Source organism: Lonchura striata, chromosome 1, assembly GCF_050655825.1.
Source record: "Lonchura striata isolate lonStrDom1 chromosome 1, ASM5065582v1, whole genome shotgun sequence".
Classification (NCBI taxonomy): domain Eukaryota; kingdom Metazoa; phylum Chordata; class Aves; order Passeriformes; family Estrildidae; genus Lonchura; species Lonchura striata.
The window spans coordinates 68,128,544-68,144,499 of NC_140703.1; the positions used below are offsets into that span (position 1 = coordinate 68,128,544).

Here is a 15,956-nt window from a genome sequence, read left to right on the forward strand (position 1 = left end):
AGAAATCGGCAAAAGCCACCAGCCTTGAAAGCGCAACACAACACTTAGTAAAGTTCTTTACCCTCTTCCTTATTCCATAACTTAACATAGCCAAAAATGCACCTTTCAGAGGCTCCTCATTAAGTTTCATTATTGACATAAAAATAATGACTTGAAAAGCAATTAAGCTGATTTTTTTTCCATACACATTAGGCTTTCTTCTCTTTTCAGGCTTTCTTTTCTTCTCTTTACCAATCCTCTCAACATTCCAATTCCTGCAACTAAATATGTTTGCTCCCATTATGAATATGCTATGCAACTGGAGCTGACATAGCTCTATAGCTCCATTCCAATGTGTTTTGTCCTACTGGAAGGGACAGACAGTTTTCCTGTTCTTCCAGCTATAAAAAAAACCCATACATTTGATTTTGCTCCCAATTAAATCAAGATTTTTTTTTTTTTTTTTAATGCAGTGAGCCACATTACATATTGTTTAAGATTAAGGGTAAACTGACTGGTCAGGCATGAGCAATACCAAACAGTTTGGCTTCAGATGGTTCATTACTAGTTGAACATGTATTTCATGGCTACTATTCTATATTTAATGAAAGCACATTTTATTGTTTTCTCTAAGTTTTTAGTTGGAGTCTGTTGCAACAGGTTTGTATGAGATCCTTTCTCAATCAAAGGACAGGCTTTCAAATTCATATTTGTATTTATATTCAAACTATTTTTTTATGAAATAAAATTTTTAAAAAGACAAACATGCTATAGTGGCTCTTAAATCAGGCAACCAAAGTTCAATAAAAGTTGGAAAATTTGTGTAATTTAATATTTGTCACAGAATATGAAGACTTATAAAGCAAAAAAAAATAAGTGAGATCACATAAAACTGATTACAATGCCTCATTAGTTTAGAAGAATCTGCTCAAAGAATGATTATTTCCATCCTTCTGTCTACACTGTCCCAGTACTACAAAAGCCATGAGGTAACAAAAAGCATGATATGAATAACAACTTCACTCACCAGTGAATATTTTGCCATATCTCCCTTCCAGCTAATTCCAAAACTTAATACTCATTCCACATAGTTAAGGAAGGGTTTCAACTGTTAAACAAAAGGGCAGTGAAAGAAACATCATTTTGCAAAGACAGATGCCAAGCATTTGTAAGCTGTTGAACAGCATTAGCAACACTCGCATTTATACAAGCTTTCAGTGAATTGTCACATTGAACAATTTCAGTGATGCAACCCAATTTCAAAGCAAAGCAGGGTAGTCATATCATAGGGTTGCATTAAAATAAATTAATTAACATGGCTGGTGTAAACCTCAGCAATACCAAAACTACTTAGACTTACTTATTTACCAAAGGCTATTATTTTTCATTATGTCAAAAGTACAAAAAAATGCTAAACTGTAAAAATTACAGGAATGCAATTTTAGCAATCAGTAGGTTACAGAAGTCAAGGTGTTTCTCCACTGGAAATAATAAATAATCTTTCTCTTAGATATTAATGTCATTAACAATCTTCTTAAACTGAAGCTATGAAATTATAATTCAAATAGCTGAAATCCTTATTAATCCTATAGTTGAATTCGATATTTCTATAATTAAGGAAGGAATATGTGACTCTCTGCAAATAAAATATTTTTTTACATTTTTCGTTATCTTTATGCTTATGATCATGTATCAGATACTGTATCATTGTAGTACATCTGTGCCAAACTTTTGCAAGACAGACGTGGGAAGTAGGTCATTGAATTCAAAACTGATGTTTCAAGAGATCTGCTGCCTCTGATTATAAAAGCAAGTTCTAAATTTGATTCAGATTTAAAGAAAGCTTAAACATTCTGTTTGTGCAAGAATTAGTAAAGCTTCAAAATGGAGTGTTTCTATAAAAACAAATAGTAATGAATGATCAAATTTCACTAAAAAAAAATGGAACTTCATCAGTGTAAACACACACTACTACAGTGACCCTCTGACCACCAGGCACATTGAATATATAATGAGGTAGCTGATACTGTTCTGTGTAAAAGACAATAAAACACTGTACACTAATGGAAAAGCAACACAAATTAATCTGAAATAGATTTACTGAGACAGGCCGAAATACAAAATGGAAAAAGTGCAGAACCAAATAACGAACAGGTAAGACTAAGAGGCTGATTTAAAATAGCTTAGATAGCTTATTAAGTTAACATTCTGTTAATACTGTACACAGTATTTATCAGCAAAGATTCTGCTTTGCTACTAACCTAATCATAGATTTCATTCCACTTTGACTAAATTCAATACAGTGCAGAAGGGGAACAAACATTTTGGAAGGAATTCAGAGATGATTATGCAGGTTTTGGGTGTTAGTTTTTTGGGTTTTGTGTTTTTGGTTTTTTTTTTTTGAAGATGCAATATAGAAAGTGTTTCATATATTTGAGATGTATGAGTGAACACACTGAAAAGCATTAACATGAAAGAAAAAACTGCACCACAGCCTCTGAGACCTCAGCCTCCCCATGGCCCCAGCTTCAACCCCTTTGAGTGCTCATCTGAAAGCAGGGACAGGGGAAAACATGGAGGGCAGAGAGTGTATAACCAAATACACAGCTAAATGCTTAGTCTTGTAAAACACATGGCTTAAATAGGGAATCAGGTCACAATTTCATAAAAATAGCATTTTATAAAGAGAGGTGCTAATCCTTTGCTTGGTGCAAAGGGATAAAATACAGGTAGGGTCTCAGGAGGGAGAAGGGGGAAAGGCCAAGGATTGCAGGTGTTTTTTCAATACAAGTCTCACAACTTTATTCTTTCAGTGTGATAAAAATAAAAAAGCCTCTAGGTATTCACCTCACTTATAATCCATGAATTGAATCCTGTAAAGACAAGTGAGAAGTATAATCAAGATGTAAAGCTAAGAAGAAAATAGCTAGTCATAGTTAAGCATTAAGGAACATTCAGGTTCATTCCAATATGACATATTTTTAGAAGTTATCACCTATAGAAATATATCAACCCATCATACAAAACCACAGCAGATTCCAAGCCACCTGCTGAGATACCATTAGTGCTTTATGACTGATACAAGGGATGAAAAAACTTTTAAGCCATAAACATCTCCTGTCAAAGATTAGATTAAAAAAAAATCAAAAATCAGTTATAATAAAATAATTAAATGAACATTCAGTCATTCAAAGATTTTCTGTAATCAAAACTAAGTTTTCCACAGAAGCATTAAATAATGACAAGAGCTACAGTACTCTAAAGTAGCTGCCCATGGAATGTTATGACAAACTCTCACAATAGATACTCCCTTTTCATACAGCTCTGGTAGCTTGTACAGCAATGTGCAAACAGAGATTAGGTGGATACATGAGCAGGATACCAAGAGGCCAGTGGGACAGACAGTAACTTGGACAAGGCCTGCCACCTTCAGTTAGGCATCACCTAAACCAAAACACACAAAAAGCAAACAAACAAAACCCCCCAAAAATTCCCAACTTCACTGTTTTGATTAGTACCATCTATCAGCAGAGAATGACACTCAAAATTAGATAAAGAAAATGGAGTATGACTCTCAAGCCTGCAAAGCTAGTTCCAGAAGAAAAACAAAAGTCATATGAGAGAGGCTACAGCTCAGAAGGCCCACACTTTCTCAGACTACAACAGTGTCCAATGAACAAAATTGTTTCTTCCTCCCCACATGAAAGGAGAACAGTGCCATGGGACAGTGCAGCAACCAAAACTGTAAATAGATTCAAAGAACTCAGATACCAAAGCCAACTATAGCTTAAGAAAACCCTCAACCAACCTCTGAAGAAGTACCAAAGGAAAAAAAACCAAAAAACATCATTCTACACAGGCTTCCCTTTACATTTTTCCTTATGACCACTACTACAGAAAGCCTGCAGGGAGAGAAGGATCTCACATAATTCAACCATTCAACCCATTTGCTCTGAAACTGCAAATGCCACTCCTACGAGTACACAATGTGACAGAGCACTAAAAAATGGTTTACCTCTTGTGATGGGTGACTAACACTGAAGTAGGATGGAACAGCCAAGGAAACGAGAAGAGCTAGGCAGAAGTGTGGGATGCAGTCAACAAGAACAGAAAAAGACTTTTTGAACTAAGCCTGGTGTTTGACCTACTTCTTACAAGCACTCTCTAGCCTGACAAAACCTATATAAAAGCTTTCCAGATTGCACAAGGAGAACCCTGGTCAGCTACCCCTGCATCAGACTGAAATCTATTCACATCTGCATCACATAACCTGTTCAAGATGCACAAGAAAAATGAGCAGCATGTTTCAGCACCAGTCACAACTTTTTAGTATCATGCAGCTTCCTGTTCACCATGCTTATTGTGCACTGCCATATAATCAGCACTACAAAACCCAAAATCACAAATGCTAGGAAATTCAAGCTGGAGAAGAGAAAGGTTCCTAAAACCTAAGCAACAATGCAACTCACATAGTTGTGTTTGATCAAAGATGGTCAAACAAGAGTCAGTTAAAAATATACACTGAAGAAAAAAATCCCAAGACTACTAAAATACTGGAAAAACAGAATTGAGAAAGCAAGTCAGTAAAATAATGGAAGACTACTCAAGGTATATTAAAGAAAACTAATTAAAGGCATATGTGGAAACTTTGCACCAGGAAATAAGAAAAACAAAAGTAGACAAAGTAGAAGAATGCTGGTAGACAGACTGACCCACTTCCACTTTAATACCACATTTTCTGGAGCATATGGTATAGAATTTTATTTTAAACATCAGTCTAACAGCAACAAACACATCTACCATGCAATAACAACATCCTTGACAGCACCCTAAGAAAACTAATAGAGCTGTTCAAAGGGGCCTCCTCAACAACAGAAGCACACAACTGGTGTCAAAATATCCCCAAAGAGAAATCCCTTAGAGCAATTAGAGGATTACACTTTTTTTAAGGAAATCCCTTTCTAGTTTGGTGCTTTGCAGTACACAAGGGTCAATGAACATGAAGGTTCATGTGCAGTACACAAGGGTCAGAGCACGCTGAGCCTGAGAATTCATATTAAGCCTGTGGACCAAAACCATCACAGAAGAACGCATGTGATACAATGAGGCATTCTCTCCTACTTCCAGAAATGTAAAAATAATACAATATTCTATAAACATTCTAAAAAAGCTTTAAGCTCATAGATTCTTAAGATCTTCTGACCTTCACAGTACTTTCTAAGGATAACTGAGTCCTTTATAAGCATTGGCATATAAAATGCTGAATCCTCTCTCCATTATGTCGTTCACAATAATGTTAAACAATGAAAAATAACATGAGCAACACTAGATATTGTACAAAGTGACAACACCGTTAAATAAGTTGACCAGTTTAACAGAACTTTGAACACAGCAGGTTCTGAGGAAACTCTAAGAAAAGCATCAAGAGAAACAACTAATCTCATAAACAATGGAGGAATGCCCAAGAACAAAATATTGTCTGAGCAGAAAGACCACTGTTAAAATTTGGCAGAGCTTAAAATTCAACATGATATTGGACCAGAAAGATTTTCAACACTGCAAAAAATACACTTCCTCACCTCATAGATACAATAAATCACTATGTCCAGCAGTATCAAAAGGTACTACATGAGTTAAGTCCAAAATGCAGTACTAGAGATCACAGTGTCTAGCCACTAAAACAAACATGTAAAGGTAAAAACTCTTCAAGAGAAACCCTAAAAGCCCAACTTCACAAGAAATAACAGCGATGACCTCCATGACAAGGGCACACCAGAACAAAGTTTTGTCTCGGACATTTAGTGCTGCTTCCATGCAGATGCAGTAAGAGTAAATAGACTTATTTAAGCTTTATACAAAGGACAGCAATACTCTCTGATAATAAAATTTAAAAAGCATCTCTAACTTCTGATTCTCTCTTATAATAAAACATCTCAACTATGTACAATTCTTACATTAAAAAGTTATTACCAAATGGCTTATAGCAACCAAATATGGCATAGTATAAGTTACATTTCTCTCAGAGACTTAACATATCAAATGATGTATCAAAACAAGATCACTGCTCACTCATTATCACACCTGCATCCAAAGTCATGCAGGAGTAGTACAGGTAAAGCGTGAAGAAAAACAAAACAACAAAATTACCAAACCAAATAGTTATCTCTACCCCCAGCTACCCACTGAAGAATGTTTGTAAAACAGAAAAATGAACTTTATTTCAAGTTGCTACTAAAATCCTTAATGCAGAATGAGATAATATTTAGTAGTTTAGGCATATGCCATCAGCCTAACTTTATATCTGCCATATTCACTTCTTGTTTCACAAGTGAGTAAATTAAGTTTAAAATATAAAAACCTGATTTTGAAACATTTACTGCCCTGAGAAGAAAAAAATTACAGACACAATACAGCCTTTCTCTGCTTTGGGAATACTGACTGTTGTATATTAGAGTCCATCTGTTAAGTAATGACTGATCCAGGATGCAATGCTGCTGCAGCAGACTCACAAGCAGTTTCACATTCATATACATCTCCCAGTGCTGAGAAAACTGTTAAACACTCTTGTGTTTATTTCAAAATATAAACATTGTTTTCAGCAACAGGAACTGATTAGTAGGTCTATCTTATATTCAAGCAATGGATGTCCTCCACATATATACCAAAACATACTCTTAACCTCTCCATCAAAGATGAGGCAATGTTAATCCACTTGCTGGTGCACTAACAGCCAGAATTAGAATGAGCTTAAATATCAGTAAGAATGAAAGAAGAAAGAAAACTAGGAAGGGATTAAACATCATTGTATCTGTCATGATCTATACAGAGACAGTTAATAAAATAACTGCATGTCATTGATTTATTTTGAGAGCTACATTTAAATAAATGGGTAATAAACCAATGAAGTTGTGATGACTTGTACCATACTTGTACCGTACATATAAAGAACAAAAATAAAATTTACAAGTCACACTTCAAGCTGTCAAACAGCTTGTAGAGAAGAATGGGAAATATACCAGATTACTGTTTTGACATATTCACAAAACTATCAGTTTTAACCCTATGTGTTCAGCTATGCCATAAATATTAAAATGATCTGACCAAAATACGTCCTTCCCTGCATGCTGCAGCTTTTCCATTCAGTCTGTGCTAGGTCAAATGCAAATAACTGTCAGACAGAAGAATACACGTTTTTAAAGTGTTTGAAACAAAATATATTCTTTACATGACTTTGTATAAAATGATTGGAGATCAGAAGTATCAAACTCATTTGAAACAAAGGCAGTTTAAATTAATTATCATTCAGTTTTGAGTAGTCGTTTTTCTATCCTATTTTATGTGCAAAATTTGAGGGTATTTCATTGACTGAACTGCTTCAAAGGTTTTGCTGCAGCAAATCTTGCATTCAGGAACAGCACCAAATTGCACATAATTGAAAGTGATTCATTTTTAGATGCACTCGCTTGGCTTCTGTAGGTTCCTCAGGCTTTGGTGTAGGTAGCGCAAAAACATTAAGTCATACAGTCCTGCAGTAACTCTTTCACTCCATGAATCGAGCAGCTGACTAAGAAGCTACATTTTAGCATTTTCTCCTTGTTTCAGCTATTTACCTCTGTACAATAGTATTTTGCAATGCACAGACCTTGGACCAAAGTAGCAACAACACTTACTTTTGCAGACAAGAATGTGTCTTGGAAAGCAGGGCAGGTTATTAAGACTTGTGCAACCCAATACAATACTGCAAAACAACTAACTCTTTATTACACATATTAAAGGGTATTAAATCCTTGCAAAAATCTCCTTTCCCCCCTTCCTCCACATAAAACGCTCAACTAGCTCTGATCTAACAGGGTTAAACCCTTCACATGTTTCAGCCACCAAAAAAAAAGATACCAGCTCAGGCTGGGCTTTTTTAATGCTTTTCAATTAAACAAAGATACTACACGCATGCCACTCTTCTCAAGAGGAAGCTACTAGGTTAAAGGGCAGCGTCCATAACACGAAATTGCAAATTACTTAATCTCCTTTTTTTTTCTCTTCTCACTGCAAATTGCACACACTACACTTCTGCAGGAGGCGGCCGGGACGAGGCACTGGGAAGGGGAAGAGTGGCCTGTCTGTTCTAGGTAGGGTCCTGCCCGGAGTTTAGGGAGCGCTGAGGGGGCTTCTGTCACATGCACGATGGACGAGGAGATGAGCAGGTCGCGGGATTAACGAGGAGTTTGGGAAGAAAGGATGTCTGGAGAAGGGCCAGGGAGGGACAGGGGGCTGGGAGGACGCAGGTCCCTGTCGGGCGGCACAGGGGCGGAGGGGCGCAGGGGCAGCCCGGGAGGAGGTGGGCTGCGCGGGCCGGTGCCCGCCGGGGCGTCACCGGGGCGGGGTGCCCGGCCGCTTACCAGGTTCAGCACCGTCTCCACGATGTCCCGGTTGCTGACCTCCCCAACCTGGATGAGTCCGATGAGGACGGCGAATTTCATCCGGATATTGCGGATCGGCACCGACGGGTTAATCATCCCCGCGGCGAGCACCACGGACCCGGAGCCCGACGCCCTCAGCTCCCCCATCACCGCGACGCTGCTGCTGCTGCTGCCGCCGCCTCCGCCGCCGCCGCCTCCACCGCCGGCCCCGACGGAGATAAGTCCCGCGGGCTGCGGGTCCGGCCCCGACACCGGCTTCTCGCTCGCCATTTACCCCCCGCCGTTACCGGCACCTGCCGCCGCCGCCTCCCCGCCCGGCCGAGCCGAGCCGCGCATCCACCGCAGTCGCACCCGGCGGGGCCCCAGGGAGCCGGCCCGAGCCGCCGGCACCGTCCCAGGAGCCGCTCCCCCGCTCCGCTATAATGAGGGATTATTATGGGCGCCGATGCCCCGTTAGCCGAGGACTGCCCGGCCGGGGCCGCCTCCCCGCCGCGAGGCCGGAGCGCGGGCGGCGCCGCGCGCGGTGCGGTGCGGCCCGGCGGGGGCGAGCGGCGCGCGGGGCGTGCGGCGGCGCGAGCGATGCCGCTGCCGCTGTTGTTGTGGAGCCGAACCCGCCGCCGCTCACGCCGCCATGTTGCCGCCCCCTGCCTGCGGTAGCCGCCAGGGCGCCTGCGCCGAGCCCGTCGGGGGAGTGGCCGGGCCGGGCCCCCCCAGCCGGCCGGGCACAGGTGAGCAGGTGCGCGGGGCCGCCGCCTCCCTTCGGGCGCCGCGGGCCGCGCCCTCCCGCTCGGGGGATTCCGCAAAGCCACCCGAGGGCACGCGGTGCAGCCCCCCGTGCGCCCGCCCGGCCGCGCCCCGCCGCCCCAGGGCGCCCCCTGCGGGAGGGGCGGGCGGCGCTGCCGCACCGCCGGGGCTGCGGGTGGTGTGAGGAGCCGCCCCCTCGCCGCCCCCGGGCCCTGCGCTGCCCCGGCCCCCGGGCACTGCTCTGCCTGGTGGTGCTGCTGTGCGCAATGATGTCCAGTTTTCCCAAGCCTCTTCTTTGCAGTGATGCTCCTTGCAATGAGCATTTTTGTCAAGTCTCTCCAGTACTAGAGAAACAGAAGTACCTCCGATGCTTTGAGGATACTCAATTATTTTAATCGTTGTTGTATGTGTTGAATAAAGTTGTATATATTTGCTGTATGTGTGTTGGAGTTAATCCATACCTGTTAAAAAAAGATGTTCGTGGCTTCATGGTGACTCTCATCACAAAGTTTGATTTTACAACAAAGCTTGCCCCCTGGCCATAGAATGCCATTCACCCTGACTCTTCTGTATCTCCAAACTTGGGGTTCTGACTGGATTGCTGGTCCTCCTTATATCCAGCTCTAGGTAATAAACTACAAAAACACGATGAATCAGCAGAACTGGACCAGTACATCCTCCTAGATTACAGCAGCTGCTGTAAACTCCACCGAAAGAAAGAGGATGCCTCAGCTCTGTACTAAGACGCATTTGTTCTGTCAATGGAGATACAGTATTATACATTTACTTTTTTGCCAAAGTCCATAGGTGCTTTTCAGTGTGTATAGCCTGGGTACATAGACATGACTAAAACAGTGGTTAGCTGTGAACACAGAACCAACATTATTTCAGAAAGCTAGAAAAGATTGGAAGACACCCCAAAAGGTCATTAATGAGAGATAAGAAAGCATAACATTTTCTTGGAAGGAATTCCTTTACAATTTACACCAGCCACAAGCAATCATGTATGATTCATAATAAAGGTGTACTTTCATTTTTTATATTCATGGAGGTGCCAAAGGTTCTATTCTCACCAGCAGCAGAACTAGCAAAGCTGAATACATGCTCACTAAACAGCTTTCAGGAATACATGACCTCTTTTGCAAAACTGAAACCTAAGCCTAGAACTCTGTAACAGTGACTTAAATTCTAACATCTTCAGGAGCTAGCCCACAACAGTCAGTTGTCTTGATTATTATCCCATCTACAACATCTATATGGTGAGACATATTGCTACAAATAATATTGCTGGTTGAAACTTCATGTTGGCTGATGGATTGACTGGTTTTCTTGTTCAAGTTCATCTCATGGTTACTGCCTGTCCTTGCCAAATGGGTAGGAAGCTGTTATAATTGCTTTCCTACTGGTAGGTATATTAAATTGGATCTCTATTGACTAACTTTCACAAATCCCAAAATAAGTTCAAAGCTTTGAGTCCCATTGTTAAATTTACTTAAAATTTGTCAGCTACTTGTTCATCTTCGTGGTGGAATGGGTGAACTAATAGCACATAACCACATAAACTTTTTTCCACAAGAAAATCAGGATAACAAAATATAGTTTAATAAATTTTATTTTCCATTCCAAATTTCATGCTACTCTTCATGGAAGACTCCATCATTTGCCCATGTACCCAACTGCTGCAGTAACTCCTGAATACAGCTGTTCTGTATACAACTGTCAATGCATTCCTCCACACTGAATTTCTGATAAAATTGCAATTATGAATTTATTTAAAAGTTGAATTAGTCAAATCCTTTATTATATAATATCCTGTTTTAACTGCTGAAATCATGTAATACACTACACATAGTATAAGGTAAAAAAACATTAAAAGAAGGTTAATGTTTAATAGCAGAGACTTCCTTTAGTTCTTAAACTCATATTTGGTTTTACAAATAATTTTTTCAATTTTTCATGTTCGCTTTATTTTTATAAGCTGAAGTGTTGTTAAAAAGTAGCTGTCGTCTCCAATCAACAGTGTTTGTTTTTGATAAGCAAACTTTCATTGAGGTGAGCCATTCATCAACTCATGTGAACATTATTGTAGCACTGGCATTCTGAAAGAAAAACAAATTTGAAACATTAATCTCAGCCCTTTAGTAATTGCAGCTCTGGTGTTCATTTGCTTCCATTCTAGCACCTCATCAGACTGAAAATTAAAGTAAGAGTACGTACACAAGAAATGCTATAGAACAGGATTCATATCTTTCCTTTAAAAATATTGTTTGTCTCATCTTCTTGATATTGACATTTTCATTCCAAAGACTGTGAATTTCTCAGTGATAATTTAATTCATGAGATGTTTAGTTGGATCTCAGTCCAGCAAGGTGTTCTGCATTAGCAAATCATAGAATTTGCATAATTGTAGCCATTTTTAGGTCAGCATGCAAGATCAGTCATTGACACAGGCCTAGACTAGGTGTGGCAGGGATAAAAGGATGAATTCCTTCATCCTTCACAAAAACAGGATGATGACAGGATCTGATCCTTTCTGTTCCTGTACCCTTTACAACACTTGCTCCCCACTGAGAAAGCACTGAGAGAAAGCAATCCCTTTGCTTCCAGTGTACTTTCCCTCAGCTGTAAGGGTTGAGAGGAAGGATTTTTTTTTCCTGTGATATTCTTCAGGTTTTCTCAGATTCCATTCTCCACAAATGCCAGAAGGTGGTCTCAAATATAATATCAAAAAACAAAGGAAAAACCTTTTTCCATGCTCTAATTTGCCACAAGCAGATGGAGAAGAAAATAAAACTGACAAATAAAGTTTAAAGTTTTAGCTCAATTTTTATTTCAGTTCTAAAATAAATTCTAGCAATCCTACTTCATTTTTGGGGTAAAAAGATTATGTAATCATTCAACTGTGAAAGCTTGACAGAACATGCTTTAGAAGACAGACTCTTGGCTACAAAACACGGAACTATTTCAGTAAATAGGGGCTGCTCTGTACAGGCATATATTTACACTGACTCTTAGAAAGAAAGTGGGTTTTTAAATAATGAAACTATATAGATCAGAACTGAACCATGTTTGAAAGAAGAAGAGAGTTTTAATTTGTCTGCCAGTGTGGCATCAAAATGATGCTTGCTTTACTGTGTCCATATGAGGACTCCTGTTGTGTTTAATTAGATTATTCTTATGAGTAAGGATAATGTGATTTGTTCCTGTGCCAGGATCAGGACATGCTATTAGCCCCTTTCTCTTGAAAATCAGGATTTCTTGTAAGTTCCAAAAAAGTAAAACCCTGGCAGATGTAAACAGAAAGGCCATCACAGCATCTAAATTTTCCCTGCTATGCATATGGGTTGCACCAAATAGGACCATGGAATCTGAGTTTGATGGGACCTTAAAGATCATATACTTCCAAGCCCCTTCTGTGGAAAGGGATACCACCCACTACACCAGATTTCCCAGGACCCCTCACAGCCTGGTCTTGAACATTTCCAGGGATGGGGCATCCACAATTTCTCTTGGCAACCCATTTCAGTGTCTCACCAGCCTCACAGCGGATTTCTTTCCTAACATCTAACCTATACTGAAACCTCTTTCAGGTTAAAACCATTCCCCCTTGTCCTGTGATTAGATTCCCTCTTGAATTATCCCTCTCTGGCTTTCCTACAGACCCCCTTAAGGTTCTGAAAAGCACTATATGGTCTCCCTGGAGCTGTCCAAGTTGAATGACCCCAACTGTCTCAGCCTGTTGCTGCAGGAGAAGTGCTCTAGTCATTTGATCATCATCTTGGCCCTCCTCTGGTCTTGCTCCAACAGGTCCATGTCCTTGTGTGTGGGGCACCAGAAATGGATGCAGTACTGCAGATATGATCTCACCCGAGCAAAGTGGCGGCGGAGAATCCTCTCCCTTGACCTGCTGCCCACACTGCTTTGGACACAGCCCAGGATATGTTTGGCTTTCTGGGCTGCAAGTGCACGTTGCTGGCTCATGTGCAACCTCTCCTCCACTGGCACCCCCAAGCCTTTCTCCTCAGGGCTGTCCTCAATCCATTCTCTGCTGAACCTGTATTTGTGCTTGGGATTGTCCTGAGTCAGAAGCAAGACCTTGCACTTGGCCTTGTTGAACTTCACATGGATGGCACAGGCTGACCTGTCATGCTTGGCAAGGTCCCTCTAGATGGCTTCCCATCCCTCCAGCATGTCAATTGCACCACAGCTCAGACATGTTTCATTCACTATTTTTAACTGCCACGTGACAGGAAGCATTAAAGCAGAGGTAAAGAAACACTGAATTTTTTGCTACTCTAATGGTAAATAATTTCTACATGCTTTTTTTACAATTTTTTACTTTAGTCTTGAAAGAGAGTAATATTAAAAAAATACATTTTATGTATTTCTTGAGGCAGGTTTTGTTATACCCTGTGCAATTTCAGAAATACCATAACAGACCTTCCAAGTGAGATTCTCTACATTTCCATCACAATGAAGCATATGAAGATAGTATGACTTAAAGGAGTTATTTTGATTTTATTGCAATAGATTCTTCAAATAATCTGGTAGAAATTTTGAAAAATATAGTTATTACCTATAAGAAATTTATATTAAGCTACATTAATCTCTCTGATTTTTACACTCAGAGTACTAAAAGTAGAATAGAAATTATGTTTGTTCTCCTAGCTATAAATTCTACTGAGACAAATTCATTAAACATAAGCTTTTAGAGTAAAAAGACATAATAGTCTGAGAAGTAGTTGAACAGTAACCAGATCTACATAAAACAGAACATTTTTACTTTTAAATGAAGATATGTATTCATATGTATTCAATTCTTTTTTTCTTAATTGCTTTTATTACGGTTTAATCACAGTAAAAGTTGCATACATATAAATAGCAGGATTTGATGTTTTATTACAGAAAATATACAGCAACATTTATTGTAGTAATACATAGCTTAGCTTCTTTGAAAGAGTTTATTCTGTGATTGTTTCACAAATCATGCTTTAAAACTATGAATTTGAGCTGCTTATTCCATTTGGACATTTTATACTCATCCTTCTTACACTTTGCGAGAGCAACTATGACAGCCTTTTTAGTAGTGAAATTAATACAATAATTTTTAGTATTGATATTATTATTAGAATAATTATTATGAAGTTCAATTATGAATATTGATCTCTTTGTTGGTTCTCTATAACTGATTTTTCATATAATTGATATTGATATTGATATCTCAACTCCTTGATCTGTGGATGCTTCAATCTATGTTGTTTGCTCTTGCATAATGGGAATGTAGTAACATGAGGGCCCATAAAGATCTACTTTCAAGACAACAGTTAGGATCTTAAGAAAAGCACTACAGGTCTTTTCTCCTCCCCTTATAGTCTCTACTCTTTGTCAAGCACTCTTTTTTTCAAGCAGCCCATCACACTGCCAGCTAACTTTAAGAGTTATCCTTCAATGATTGTCACTGTGGCCAAATCCCAGGAAATCAGTCAATTCTGCCATTGTTAGTCCAAGACACTTTTTACAATTAGATTTCTATGAGCTTTTTTTAGCACAAAATATTTTTTTAAAAAATTCCAAACTCTAATTATGGTTGAAAACCTGTAAATTACTGTTACTTCTAACAAACTTCTTTTAGCGTGTATCTAAACAATAATGGATAACAGAAATTAACTTTTGGTGAAAACACTGTCATAATGCAATGAACTAATTGTTGCTATGAAGCAAATATTTGTTGAATAAAAAGACCTAATTCATCAACAAATTGTGTTTATTTTATGTGCTCTGCATGCTTTCACTTCAGCTACTTGAAACCAAATAAATGCTTAGAGAGAAAGGATGTTGTTCACACACTTTGTCTATATGCTGGAGTATGAACAACAATAGGAGAGAAAAAGAATCCCAAGCTCTTGTATGTTATTAGAAACACATTTTCAACCACATGCCATTAAATTATACCTTCGAGAACTTAACATTTATAATACACCAAGGAGGAGAGATGAACAGAAGAATGAAAATTGATAGGCTAGTTTATCTCAGCAATGTATATGTGACTGATAGCCAAATTTCATTATTAGGGAGCACTGAAGAATTTATTGATATATCATTGATATTATCAGAAGGAACCTGATAATGTTCCTGAGTATTATTTGACATTATTTCACACTCTACTCAGCGCTTGTCAGGATGCAGCCAAACTCCCACTCTAGGCACCACAATTCAAGAAAGATATGGACAGAGGGTCCAAACCAGAGCTGCAAAGGTGGTCACAGGCTGGAGAGCATACCCCACAAGGAAAGGCTGAAGGAGTTGTATATTTTCTCTGTGGAGAAGAGGATGCTCAGGGGAGACATCATCATAGTATTTCCAGTACTTACTATCTGCTAAGGAGACAGAGACTCCTTCACAAGAAGTCCTGTGGAGAAGACAAGTGGCAGTAAGTAAAAGTTTTACTGGGAAAGTTGACATAAGAAATATATATTTTTTTTCATTGAGAACACTCATTAACTGGAACAACACCCTCAGGGTTGTGATAGAATCCCCATCACTAGAGGTTTTCAAGATGCAATCAGACAGGGTGCTAGATAATCTCATCTAGGCTCTCTTACCAACAAAAGGCAGGACTAGACCATCTGTGGATGTCCCATCCAACCTGAGCTATTCTATGATTTAATGATTCCATTATTATCTTTCCCATTTATCTATTTAGCTATTATATCTGTAACTCTGGAAATAGTTTACTAAAAAAAAAAAAAAAACACCTAATAAACATGGTTGTTATATTCCTGCAAAACATCTGATTTTCGAGAAGTTTTCTGTGTG

The 15,956-nt window shown here is 39.3% G+C and overlaps 1 protein-coding gene across 17 annotated transcripts in view; it reads right to left on the reverse strand.

The window, feature by feature from the left end:
• Positions 1 to 8,880, reverse strand: part of NBEA (neurobeachin) — a 450,877-nt gene extending 441,997 nt beyond the window's left edge. For 10 of the 17 annotated variants that reach the window (XM_085579203.1, XM_021541928.4, XM_085579192.1 and 7 more), the window contains exon 1: positions 8,376 to 8,879. In XM_085579203.1, the coding sequence (XP_085435329.1) occupies positions 8,376 to 8,666 (291 nt within the window). In that variant the 5' untranslated portion in view covers positions 8,667 to 8,879. Of the gene's footprint in view, positions 1 to 8,375 lie in introns of all 17 variants that reach the window. The other 7 variants (XM_085579109.1, XM_085579166.1, XM_085579149.1 and 4 more) reach the window with 1 other exon arrangement.
• Positions 8,881 to 15,956: the final 7,076 nt, after the last annotated feature.